General features: G+C 52.1%; 1 protein-coding gene across 3 annotated transcripts in view; it reads left to right on the forward strand.

The window, feature by feature from the left end:
- Positions 1 to 13,383, forward strand: part of C2H1orf94 (chromosome 2 C1orf94 homolog) — a 50,145-nt gene that overhangs the window by 6,037 nt on the left and 30,725 nt on the right. Inside the window, exons 1-2 of one of the 3 annotated variants that reach the window (XM_034648837.1) lie at positions 20 to 744; positions 902 to 1,075. The exons of 1 other annotated variant lie outside the window; for it this stretch is intronic. In XM_034648837.1, coding sequence (XP_034504728.1) covers positions 1,032 to 1,075 — 44 coding nt within the window. In that variant the 5' untranslated portion in view covers positions 20 to 744; positions 902 to 1,031. Of the gene's footprint in view, positions 1 to 19; positions 1,076 to 13,383 lie in introns of those variants that run through there. One more of the 3 variants, XM_002917150.4, reaches the window with a different exon arrangement.

A 13,383-nucleotide genomic window follows, 5' to 3' on the forward strand; every position in this document is an offset into this window, starting at 1 on the left:
GCCGCCGAGACAGAGCCCTGCTGCGGCTGGGGGCCGCTGGCCCAGGCCGAGCGCAGCCCGGCGTAGGGGGCGCAGCAGGTGTCTGCTGGGAGCGCCGGGGCGGGCTACCGGTGGCCGCACTGCCGGGGGTCTTCCTGACGAGGCCGGGCGGCGCTGGAGAGGGGGACGGGGGCGGGGAGAGGGCCGAGCTAGGCGGGGCTAGGCGGGCCGTTGGCCCTCGGGGTGCGCGGGGGTCCCTGGGAAGGCCCGACTGAGAACCTGATGGCGGGCCCCTGCCCCCGCGGCGCCTAGCACAGTGCCCAGTGCCGGCCCGGCCCCGCCATCCTCGGGGCTTGGAGGGCGAGAATGGGCTGAGCCGCAGGCGCCTCCAGGTGTCAAGGGCGCTTCGCGACGGGGGAGTGCCAGGGACTGTGGGGAGAGCCCACCCTCCCCCTCCAGCTGTTCCCAGATGTCATTCTGCTCGCCCAGGCTCCTGGTTCCTGAGCTCAGGGGGATTCCAGGGTTACTAAGCTACTGGTTTTTGTTGACTTTCAAATATTTTCTTCTAAGGGAGAGGGGGAGGGGGGCAAAAGTCAGGAAAGAGCAAATAAAAACAAATCAAAATAAAACCCCCCCTCCCCAAAAGAAAGCTGTCCTCCATCCACCACTCACGCCCAAACCGAAGGCCTCTGAACACAGTCACCTTGCTGAAGCAACAGCCAGACAGAACTGACCTGCTTCTGTCCATCCTCAACCCCCTTTCTGGTGAATGAGGGGTGGTGGTGGAAAGTCCCCCTGTCTTTGAGCCCTGGGTGGACAAAGGGGCTTCCGGAAAGAGGAGGAGGATGGCCAGTGGGAATGGGCTCCCTTCATCCTCGGCCCTGGTGGCCAAGCGCCCCTCCGCCCTGGGCCCATTCCCCAGATACATCTGGATCCACCAGGACACCCCCCAGGACAGCTTAGACAAGACTTGCCATGAAATCTGGAAAAGAGTTCAAGGCCTGCCTGAGGCCTTGCAGCCCAGGACCTCGAAGGAACAGCTCTCCACCCCCATGGCTGGGACTCCAAGAGAAAACGGGCTCAGCTTCCAAGAAAAGTGAGTTTCCCCCTCTGCGGCTGGCATCAAGGGAGGTGGGAGGAGCTGAGGTCCAACTTTCTGGGGCAATGTTCTGGCCCATTGTTCAGTCTGGTTAAGCGCTAAAGGCTGTATGCTTTTCCTCCACCTGTTGTGGTCCTGTCTAATCTTTATAGGGGAGGTGACAGGGGTCCTGAAGTTACCTGGGTGAAGGGCCAGACCAGGACTGTGTTTCTGCTGCTTCTTTTCCAGCCCACTAAGAGGACACTTTTCATTTTGCGTAGGCAACCCAGATGTAGATCTGAGGACCTTGAAAACCCACACTGGCCTGGGCTGAGGGTCAGATGCTCATGGTTTTTCCCTGGAGGCAACTCCGGGATACTTTCCCTTTCCCACCCCCAAAGGCTAGGCATTGGCACAGATGAGTCTGGTGGTTTTAAACCACATCTGGAATTCCCTAATACAGGGAGCAGCTGTCCCATTCAGCCTCCACAAAGCCGCTGCAAGAGCGCACATCAAAATATTTACTGGGAAGGCATTGACATATTCAGAGGGCACAATAGAAAATTAAAGTGCGGGAAAATGGCTGTAAATAGCCCTTTTCCTGGATGGGAAATCCTGCGTCTGGGAAACACAGAGCTTAATGTTGGGCAGATATTGTTGGGCATGGATACCCACAAGGAGAGGAAGGAGAGGGCTCGTTAGGAAAAGCACGTAAAGCACCATGGTTATCAATGCCACTGCTGAGCCTCCGTTCAATGTTTGGCATCCTTAGAGTGGGCTGCAAACATTAATTAACCCTCCCAGAGTCCCTCTGAGCCAGGTATTAGTGTCCCCATTTTACAGATGGATTAAGTGTTAATAATTAAGTGCTAATGAAAGACTAAGTGTTAATTAAGTGTCGCCTGTTCCAACACGTGCTCCAGTTCACCTCAGAGATGCTAAAGTGGGGGGACCCTTTAGGCAATTATCAGCTGTGTCTGGTTTCAGGGATTTCTATGAAAGAGCTAGGAAGAAAGGCAAAGCTAACTGCTACTCGGTACAAGGTGTGCGCTACCTGCTGTCCCCTCTCTGGCTGCAGATGAAGGTGGCGGGCCCTTTGGCCATTACTGCTTATCCTGCCCTGTGCTCAGCACGACGTGGCCGGGTTGGGAATGGCCCGTCTACCGCCCAAATCCTGCTGTCCAGCCTTCCAGGGGCACTGAGCCCCCTCCCCTGCCCGTTGCCATCTGCTCTGGGATGGGGCCTTGGCAGGGGGCCCTTGGGGCTGTGCTCAGCTCTCAGTGGCCAAGAAGCTGATTGTCCACTTTGTGGACCAAGGGTCAGTGGCAATTTCCAGTAGATGGCACCCTCTCTGCCAGGTCACACTGAGTTAATGGAGACAGACTCTACTTCCAGTCTGTACTTGGCCCAAAAGTGAACTGGTGCCCCTTTGGCCAGTTGCTTAATTCCATTTGGCCTTGATGTTTTTCATCTGCAAATTGAGGATGATGTGCCCTGCCTGGTCCACCTCAAAGTCGATAATGAGGACCACATGGGGTGGACACAGGAAGCCCCCCCACCGCACCCCCCAAAGCAGCATTATGCAAAGGAGGCTGTTCTTAAATGGAATTCTCAGAGTTTAGGGGTTTTTTGCTGGCTTCAATCAGGGGTTTTCTTTCTTTCTTTTTTTTATATATATAATAATTTTTTATTATGTTATGTTAGTCACCATACAGTACATCCCTAGTTTTTGACGTAATGTTCCATGATTCGTTACTTGTGTCAATCGGGGGTTTTCACACTCTGCTCATAGACCTCAAGGTGCTTCCAGGGGCTGCCCTAGAATCAAGGGGCCTGCTTGCTGGGCCCCCATCCCCACGTCAGCCAGAGGGATGTTTGGCGTTTTGGGGCCTTGTTTACTGGAGTTCCCAGTAAAAACCGCATTTGGAAAACAAACAGAAAAACAAGCCCCCCCCCCCAAAAAAAACAGTGGTTTTGCTACTGAGAAAGGATCCGGGAAACCACCGCCTTAGATGAGTAACCGATGTCAGAACCGTGTAGACACCAACCCAGGAGAACACGAGGAGCTCTTCTTGCAAGCAAGCAGCTGCGATGGCGGAGTCGGGTCACTGGCTTCAGGCCGCGGGCAGCCGTGTGCCAGCCGCGGGCTTTGTTTAACTTCCTCGCGTTTGAGTTTCCTCATCTGCCAATTGGAGACGATTCCCGCCATCTCTGAGGGCTGTTGGGATGATTCAATGGGGTATTTAAACATTCCTGGTAAGAACGGTAATGACTAGGGATTTGTCTAAATTCCTGGTAATAGTAATGATGATGGTGGTCTCCTTAAGCCCTGCAATTATTACATGAGGTTGGTGCTATTTTAAACTCCCCCCTTTTTACTTTGTATTATGCAGATGTTCCCGTGCATAAAATAGAATAGGATGGTGAGTGTCTGTGTCTGTCACCGAGGTTCATTAACTACCCCACTTGTGCCATTCTTGGTTCAATTCCTCCCTCCCCGGTTTTTCAATGAAATCCTTTTCACAGATGAGGCCACAGGTTGGAGGGGTTCATTTCTCTGCCCGAGGTCCGACGGTTAGGAAGTGGTGGAATTTCAGAAAGCAAACCCAGGTTCATCGTAGCTCCCGTGCGATAGTGTGGGCTATGTTCCCCTGGAAATGGAAGCATCTTTTTGGATCGTTGTAATACTTGGCAGCCCTGTGTTCTGAATGGTCACACACACACAACGGATTTCAAATCCAATGAGCTGTTCGGTGTGTAGCTCATTTGTAGCCCTGGTTTGGGTGATATTTTCTGCTATCAGGGTGGCTAGATACATAAATTCTAAAACTCTTATTAGCCAGAATTTTTTTCTTGACACAATCCCTCTATATCCCAAAACCCCAGACATCTCAAGGCTGAAAGGGAGATCGGAGGCCATCTTCTGCTGCTTGAATCTCTTCCTCACCATCCTTGCCAAGTGGTTATCCACTTGTACACTTGCTTAGATGGGGAGCTCACCACCTCCCAAGGCAGCCCCTTCCCTTGCTATGAATGCTGGCTGTCAAAAGACCGTTTTCTTCCTCTATCGAATCTATCTCTATCAAATGCTTACGCATTGATCTGGATTCAGATCAATGGATTTAGGGCTCCAAACTAGATCAATGTCCTCATTCTCTCCATAGCCCTTTGGATATTAAAAGATGGCAACAATATTCTTCCTAGGATTTCTTGTTTCTGTAGCTGATTATCTCTGGTTTTCTAAGTTTCCTCTCACGTGTGCTGGTCCCCGTGGCAGTGCGGTAACCAGAACCAGCTACAGGAATCCAGGTATGATCCAGTTTGTGCAAACTGGATCATCTCTGTTTGCGTTCTGTTTTTTGTTTTTTTTTTTAAGATTTTATTTATTTATTCGACAGAGATAAAGACAGCCAGTGAGAGAGGGAACACAAGCAGGGGGAGTGGGAGAGGAAGAAGCAGGCTCATAGTGGAGGAGCCTGATGTGGGGCTCGATCCCATAACGCCGGGATCACGCCCTGAGCCGAAGGCAGACGCTTAACCGCTGTGCCACCCAGGCGCCCCTGTTTGTGTTCTGTATTCATGGTAGCGGTGATTAATGACACATTCTCTTTTCTCCATGAGCCAGCTTCATTTCGTGGGCACATTTGGAGTTTATTCATTCATTCATTCAATTATTCATTCAGCAAACATTTAATAAGCATCAACTGTGTGCCTGGCAGTGTACTAAGAGCGAGTGGGATAGAGCTGTGAACCAGGTAAGGCTGTCCTTGGAGCTTACATTCAAGTAAGGGACAGAAACAGAAAGCAAGTAAATAAAAGACTGTGAGAGTTTTGGAATGTGAAAAGGACTTGTATTCTGGTTGGAGGAAACCAAACACAAAAATAAGCCAGATAATTTCAGATAGCAGTGAGCTCTCTGATGTAAATAAAGCCCCGTCAAGGGAAAGAACCCTTCCGTAGAGGGTGGTCAGGGAAGGGCTCTCTGAGGAGAGGTGGTCACGTGATCTGAAGCCTGGATCCCAAGAAGGAGCCGGTCAGGGGAAATTCGGGGAAGGGCGTCCAGGCAGACAGGAGAGCGACCGTGAAGAGCCTGATGTAGGAGTGAGCATGGAGAGGGACTGAGGGATCGCGGGGCTGCAGCAGGGGTGTGATGGGACGCGGGACGAAGGGATATCGGGGGCAGGCCAGCAAGGTGTAGGTGGCCTGGGGAAATCACCGTAGTGAGTGCGGATTTGATTCTCAGTGTGATGGGACATGCGCGAACACTTTAAAGAAGGGGGTGTAGCGTGAGTGGATTCACTGGTTTTTAAAGACCTCTCCAGCTGCTGTGTGGACAGGGTGTGTGGGCCTGAGAGAGGAGGGGGGCAGACCTCTGGAAGATGCCCCCGTGGTCCAGGTGAGGCGCCAGGGCGGTGGTGGCTGGATCCGAGCGACCACAGTGGAGCCGGCAGAAGCAGGGGAGTCAGAGGCTCTTCTGCGAGGAGCCAGCTGGCCTGCTGACATTTGGGGCACACAAACAGAGACAGCAAGGCTCCACTGAGGATTTCAGCCTGAGCCACTGGCTGGACCCTGGGGTAGGGGGGGCATTTCCTGAGGTGGGGAAGAAACCAGAGAAATGGGCTTTTGGGGAGTAATCAGTAATTCTGTCTGGTATTCGTTAAACTTCAGAATCTCACTCAGCTATCTTTTAAGTAGACTTAAATTTGGCTTTGGAGCAATGTGGCAAGCCGCCTCCCAACTCATAGCCTAGGACCACGTGTTCCCTCATTCCTCCTGTCGTTGACACTTCACAGCCTCGGAAGAGAGTTTTGGGTTTGCCGTTGACTCCTTGACTCCGTTGCCCTGACTGGGACATGGCATTTGTTCATTCCTTTGTTTACAGATTCATTCAACAAACACTCACAGTTGCCTTCAGGGTGCCAGGCCCTATGCCGGGTCGCAAGATACAGAGATAAGCAGGACAGGAGCCCTTCTCTCTAAGAGCTCCCACGCTAGTGGCTGGGGTGGACCCAGATACAGCAATGACATTCAACGGTATGCACCTACTACATGCCTGATGAAGGATGCAAACAGTTACCATGGTAGGAAGGATGGGGACAGTCTCTGACCTTCATGGACCTTCCGCGTCTTGAGGAAAGCAGATCACAACATATTACCCTTAATGTGCTGATGAAGTCCTGGTGCTGTGGGAGCACTACTGAGGGGCACACAGATCTGGGCTTGGGGCTCAGGGAAAGCTTCCTGGAGGAGGCCGTGGGAGGCGCACTGCAAGGTCAAGAGACAAGACCCCTGCACTGAGCGTGTGATGAAGGGTACAGAGGCGCCCCCTTGGGAGCAGAGGGTGGCAGGATTGTCCCTGCAAGGGGATCCATGGTGGTGTCTCCTGGGCTGGTCTTGAGGAGAGAGGACAGCCCACAGAAAGCATCCTGCAGGTGCACAGAAGGACAGGCAGCTCCCTGGCGATGGCAGGCCATGTGTGGGGGTGGATGAGAGTGGAGAGGTGGCCTGGGGCTTGCTGGGTGGGGCTAACTTCTCTGGCGGCTTCCAGGCCTTCAGCCAGCACTACAGAAACTTCCTGCTTCCCTGAGTCAGGCAGAACTTGGTCTGCGGATTCGGAAGGCTTTGCTGGGTGTTACCCCGACCTAAGGAGGAGGGTAACTCTACACCAAGAAAGGAAATCCACTTAAATATTTAGAAAACAGAAACGATTTCCTGATTGACAGCCTTCTGAGGTATCTGTCTCAAGAAGGAAGAGGGCTGTTCCGCACTTGCTTTAGTAACTCCTCACTGACAGTCCCCCTGGCCAGCCGGGCCCCTGGGACTTGGAGCCCAGAGTGGTGCCTTCTTTGAGCTGCTCTCCCAACAAACCGATCTTTTGTGCTATGGTTATTTGAACGATTGAATGAATCCCTCTTTCCTGGAAACGTTGCTTGGAATATATGCTCACTTTTATTTACTATTATTTTTAANCCCCACATCAGGCTCCTCTGCTATGAGCCTGCTTCTTCCTCTCCCACTCCCCCTGCTTGTGTTCTCTCTCGCTGGCTGTCTCTATCTCTGTCGAATAAATAAAATCTTTAAAAAAAAAAAAAGCTTGAAATCTGGTGATGGGCGCAATTAGGACAAGACTCACACATGGAAACGCAGACTGGTGTCCTGGAGCAGAAGCCTGCTCCGAAGACCTTTGGAGTCTGATGCTCTAGGCTAGAGTTTTCTCTTCTCTAAGAGGTCAAACGTTTCAGGACCCGAAGAAAGTTGCTGTGCACTCTTTTGCTTAAAACACATCCTTATTATCCCTTCACATTTTGTAAATGGCAGAGGCCTCAGGTTGGAATCCTTTTCTCCTGGACACTAAGCATCTCCCTCCCTTAATTTCCTGGGGTTGGGTCTCTGCCACTGCTGCGACCCCAGTCACATTGACATCCCCCATCCTGGCTGTCAAGCGAATTAATGCAGGAAATGGCAGACAGAGGCTTAAAGCCCCGCCAACCCTTCTCTCCTCCACTCACCTTCAGGATGGACTTGGACTCCTTGCCTCCCTGCTGGTCTTTTCTGCCATTTTCAGAACGTCTCATCTCGCTGTGTCCGGTTCCTTTCCTTCCTGGATGTGCTTCGCCCTCCACCTGCTTCATATTCCCGAAGCATGTCAACAGGAATGTCCCATGGCTACCTCATTGTCTTCTGACCTCCTGGACCTGGTCTTCTGTGGTCTTCGTGTTGGCCCTGCCTACACATCAGCTGCATGTCTTACTGCTCTTCTCCAAACTCTCTGTAAGCCCAGAAGAACCATCAGCAGGTGCATAGCTCTTTGCTTTTGCTCGGGTGACTGCTCTGCCAGGAATGCGTTTCTTCCATATCTCTGCCTGTTGAAATCCGATCTGTCCTTAAAAACCTAGAATAAGTGTCATCCCTTGAATGTTTCACGGCTCACCCAGTCAACTTCTTTTTTTCCCTTCCTCCCTCTTCCATGTTCTTCCTTTTAATTTAAATACATAATTATACTTTCTCTTTTTCCTAAGAGTTTCAAGGTGGCTCAGAAAACAATAAGGAGGGGCGCCTGGGTGGTGCAGTCATTAAGTCTGCCTTCAGCTCAGGGCTTGATCCCAGCGTTATGGGATTGAGCCCCACATCAGGCTCCTCCGCTAGGAGCCTGCTTCTTCCTCTCCCACTCCGCCTGCTGTGTTCCCTCTCTCACTGGCTGTCTCTCTGTCACATAAATAAATAAAATCTTTAAAAACAAAAAAAAGAAAGAAAGAAAACAATAAGGAAACAGGTGGATTCGAATCCCAGCACGCTTCCTAGCTATCACCTAGTTGCTTAGACTTTCCGTGCCCCGTTTCCCTCATCTGAAAAATGGAAAATGCCTCCGCGACCAGCCACCTTAAAGGATTATTGTGGAGGTTAATGAAAGAATGCGTGCCAAGCTCACACAGCACCTGGCATGAGCTAAGGACTCCAAATTATTCTCCATCCTCACCACCCTTATTGTTTTGGTCAAGGATAAAATAACAGGGTTTAAGTAATCAAGAAGATACCAGGGAGGAAACTTATATACCTGAAAACCTAAGTTAATGGAAACCGCTCAACCAAGGCTACCATTTTGCTTTGACCATCTTGGCAGCACGGCAAATAGTGGGAACACAGTAGTTGGTTTCTATCACTTCTATCATCTAATAAGAGAAAACAGGAGAGATCATCGGGGGACACTGATGCTTCCCTAGCTCTAAGGACTGTGACATAGGGGTCTTTACATGAGGGTGATGGAATGGAAGAGTTGGTTCCAGCCCAACTCTTGTGTTGACCGTTGGCCAAAGGGGAGGGCACAGCCTGCCATGGGATCTGTTGCTGTGGTTCCGGCATGAGATTTCTGATCATCAGGCACATACTGCCTACTGCCTCGTGGTAACAATCCCTCTTCCCCCACTTGACCATGGCTCCTTAAGGGCAAGGACTGTGTCTTACTCATCTTTGTCTCCTGGTGCCCAGCTGAGTTCCTGGCACTTGGTGGCTGCTATGCAGTGTGTATGAATGAATGAGGAGGCAAATGATGGATGGACCATAAAAATGCCACTGCAAGGAGGGTGAGGCCCGGAGGTGGCCAGGATCCAAGCAAGGGGTCACAGTCATCAGAAGAAGCATCGAGTGACCCAAGGACAGAATATCAATAAGGCAAGACATTTGCAGGGTTTTTTCCTACTTCTGCGTAAGCTGCATAGAGGGGAACTAACATTTTCTTGTACATCTGATTTATGCCAGGCTCTATATTTTAATTTTCTGTTTATCTCATTGTCTTAGCAACCCTTCCCAGTAGATGGTCGGCATGACTCCCATTTTACAGATGAGGAAACTGAGGCTCAGACTCTAGACAGCTTGCTCAGAGTCATCCTGCTAGGTAGGAGGGGGCAGAGCAAGCTTCAAGGCCTGAGCTCCTTCCTGGACACCAGGAGCCCGTCAGGATAGCCCTTCCGTGTCTGCTTAGCACCAGGAGCCATGAGCGGCAGAGGGAAGATGAATCATGATTAACGTCCCATGTCCCGTGTCCCCCTTTTTAATTTAATTTTATGGTTTCAGGAGCTGTGTCGCAGGTTGTGGGAGCCTGCAGAGATGGGCCACCGGTGGTTTGGTTTAATCCCCTTTTTAATATCTTTGTTGCAACGTTCTTTCCAATTCAGCTCCCAAGTCACATTAAAAAAATACCTCTTCCTTAGGGTAAGCCTTCTCTTATTAAACAGATTCAAATGAAAAGTTTTAAAGATAATTTGAACAATACGAATCACACTGTAGCCCCACAGTGGCCGCTGTAGTCACTCCTCAGCGGGTCCCATCTCAGTCTCCAGCTCCCTGAGTCCCCCACCCCAAAACCCTTCCAGGCTGGGGCTCAGCCCTCACCAGCTTCCTGTCGGTCAGCTTCTCCGGGTCAGGGAGGGGCAGCCGGAGGTGTCTCACTTCCCAGGGCCAATCTCCCTTCTCTGTCCCACCTGCCCCCAGGGAGATTCACACCAGGCTGGGTGTCTCATTTGCATCAAAAGCACCATTTGCATCAAAACCGTGGGGGGTGGGGGAGGGATGTCTGTTCAGAATGCAGATACCTGGGCCCGTTCTGGACCCACTGCGCTGCCATCTCTCCAAGAGTGCCCGGGAATCTGCATTTGGAACGGTTGCCTGGCATGAGTCCTACCCATTTGTACTCTGGTTCCTTTGGGGTCAAAGATGACAGATCCTCAAGTTTAAAAGGGACAGAGCTTTGAGAAGGTGTTTCAAAGACGCGCGTGAAGGAAGGAGACTGCGCTTTATGGAGTGAGCTCTAAGTGTATGCCAAGGACCTCCTAAAAAATGGGCTCTACTCAGTGTGAAGGCCTTTGCTAAGGAGTGAGAGGAACATCAAGTCCAGGCTTGGCGTTGGGACAGCGGAGGGATTTCACAGGGTTACCTCCTTTAACCCTGAGTGGCGTCACCATCCCCAGGGTGCAGATGACAAGAATGAGGTTCCGGGGCGTTCCCTCCCCCTCCCCCCTAGCCAGCCCGGGTCCTGGGCGGTGAAGGGTGAGCAGGGCTCCCAGCCCGAAGCCTGGCGGCTCTCCCGCACACACCGTGGCTCTTGTCGGAGCCGCTAACATTTGCATAGCGCTCCTTGCAGTTTACAGAGCGCTTCATGCTCACCCGCTCCCTTAATCCTCCCGCAACCTGGAGGGTGGAGGAGGGGTGAGAGGCCGAGCCTTCTGAAGGCCCCCCGCCCCACTACCCCTCCCCACCAGCTGGCCCAGCAGACAGAGCTCAGTGGGCTCCCAGGTACCTTTGGGACCCAGGTGCGCAGGCCCTGAGTGGCAAGTAAATTTGCAGCTTCTCCCAAGTGCCCCTGCATCCTAAACGGAACCCCTTCAGAGCCCAGGGTCCTCAGGTTGGGAAGGGTGGAATCCACACTCCTCATTCCTTTCCTTCCTGCTGGTTTTCCACAAGCCCCTGGTGGTGTGTGTCCGTGCGTGCTGTGTGTGTTGGGTGTATGTGTGAATGGCTGTGGTAAGTGTGTGGGGTGAGTGCATGGGTGAGGTATGTGTGCACGGGTGTGCATGGCTGTGGTGTGTGTGCATGGTTGTGTGTGCATGCATGCGTGTACGTGAGTCTGTGTGCATGGCTGTAGTGTGTGTGTGTACATGACTGCTCTGTGTGTGTGCATATGGGTTGGTATGTGTGTGTGCACGGCTGTGGTGTGTGTGCACACATGGCTGTGCTGTGTGTGTGTGTATGCATGGGTGTGGTGTGTTCATGGTTGTGTATGTGAACATGGCTGTGGTGTGTGTGTGTGTGTATGCATGGGTGTGGTATGTGCGTGGTTGTGTATGTGAACATGGCTGTGGTGTGTGTGTGTGTGTGTGGCATGGGTATGGGAAGAGAGACTCAGGGCAGGTCAGCGAATCCTACCTCTGGAGGAGAGGGAAGCTAGAAGACACAAGGTAGCTTTGACGAGGCCATGTCCCTTCCTTCCACGCTGGGCAGGGCACCCTGGGTGCTAAGGGCACAGAACCTGGCTCTCTGCTCCTCATGTAGACAGGAAGACCCAGAAATGTCCATGACCCTCGGTCAAGCAAGGGGGCTGCCGAGGTGGTGCCAGGCTGGACTCCAGAGCCCCCGCCTTCATGACGAAGGTGTCTCTCTCTCTCTCTCTCTCTCTCTTTCTCTCTCGTCTGGGGCCCTTGAGGCCTCCTCCCCGCCCCCGCTCACAGCCACTCACCTGCCCACCAAGTTCTGCCTTCTGCCGCCTCATCCTGACAGCTCCCACGGCTCCCGGCCTCTGGCCTCCTGCACCGGAGGTCAGAGAGAGGACGTGAACTGCAGGTCACCCCTTCAGAAAGGGCAGAGCTGGGGTTTGAGTGCCGCTCTCCTGACTACAAAGGCCTTGCTCCTTCTCCCACTTCTGCTGTTCAGGGCAATGTAGGGCAGTGGCTACGGGGAGAGGCTCGGAGCCATGTGGCCTTGGATCCAACCCTGCTCTTGGGTGAACGTGAAGTTACCTTTCAGACTTCCCGAGCCTCGGTTTCCTCTTTCTAAACCAGGAATGCAGAAGCTACCCATCCTTCCTAGTTGTTGAGAGGACAAGTGTCGGACATAATACCTGGCACCCAGTAGACACCACACAGATCGTGGCTCAGGCCCCAGACCCCTCCTGTCACTCCTCTGGGCTGCTCCCTGGAGGAAAAAGACCTAAGTCTGGCGATTCTCTGCTGAAATCTTTCCAGTGTCTTCCCTGCACCTTTAGAATCAAATGCGCTCTCATCACTCCGAGGCCTGGCATGGACTGCCTCCTGCCTTTATCTCTAATGTCACCTCATGTGACCCCGCCCTTAATGTGCCCCGCGCACTTGAGCGTCAGTCCCGCCAATGCACCAAGCCCTTTCCAGCCTCGGGGCCTTCGTGTGTGCCATTCCCTGCGTCTGGAAAGCTTTTCCTTGCGTTCTTTACCTGAATACATTCTTCTCTCTGTTCTCCCCCAGCTTAAATGACACTTCCTCAACAAGGCTCTTTCCGCTCTCCTAACCTAGGCGTGTGCACCTAGTGTTCTCCCACACAGCTTTGCACGCTTGGTTTTCAGAGCAGTGTGGCCCAGGGCTTGAGAAGCGTAGCACGGGAGCCCGATTGCCTCAGTCCATTCCCGTTGTTACTTCTCAATTTTGTGACCTTGGGGAAATTACCCAACGGCTCTGTCCCTTTGCTTCTTCATTTTAAAAACTGGGAACATGGTATCTCTCTGTGTCAGTTAACTTTAGATCTATGACAACCCACCCCAAAGCTTGGTGACTCGAAACCACAACGAGGTATCTACTCAGCTCCCATTTCTGAGGTTCAGCGATCTGGCCCGGGCTCAGCACAGTGGTTCTTCTGGGTGGGGGCTGCACCTGGCCCCACGTGGCTCCTGTTCACCCACGTCTGCAGTCAGCTGGATGGGGCGGCAGGTGGCCCGTGGACCTCGGGGTTTCCGTCCATGGGCTGTGTCATCCTCTCCTGCACTGGGAACGTGGAGGTCACTACATCCCAAGACAGACAAGGGGTGAGGCCCTAAAGTCCAAGCACCTTATGAGTCTCTGCTTATTGTTCTTTTCTGTATGAAATATATTGTGTTTTTCATTTGGATTATATTTCTATTGAAATGTAGTTGACATATAATAGGATATTAGTTTCAGGTGAACAACGTAGGGATTCAACATTTATACGCATTACAAAATGATTACCGTAAGTCTTGTCACCATCTGTCACGAAGCAAAGTCATTACAGTGCCATGTTATTGGCTATATTCCCTATGCTGTGCTTTACATCCCTGTGCCTCACGTATT

Source organism: Ailuropoda melanoleuca, chromosome 2 (genome assembly GCF_002007445.2).
Source record: "Ailuropoda melanoleuca isolate Jingjing chromosome 2, ASM200744v2, whole genome shotgun sequence".
In the NCBI taxonomy this organism is placed as follows: Eukaryota; Metazoa; Chordata; class Mammalia; order Carnivora; family Ursidae; genus Ailuropoda; species Ailuropoda melanoleuca.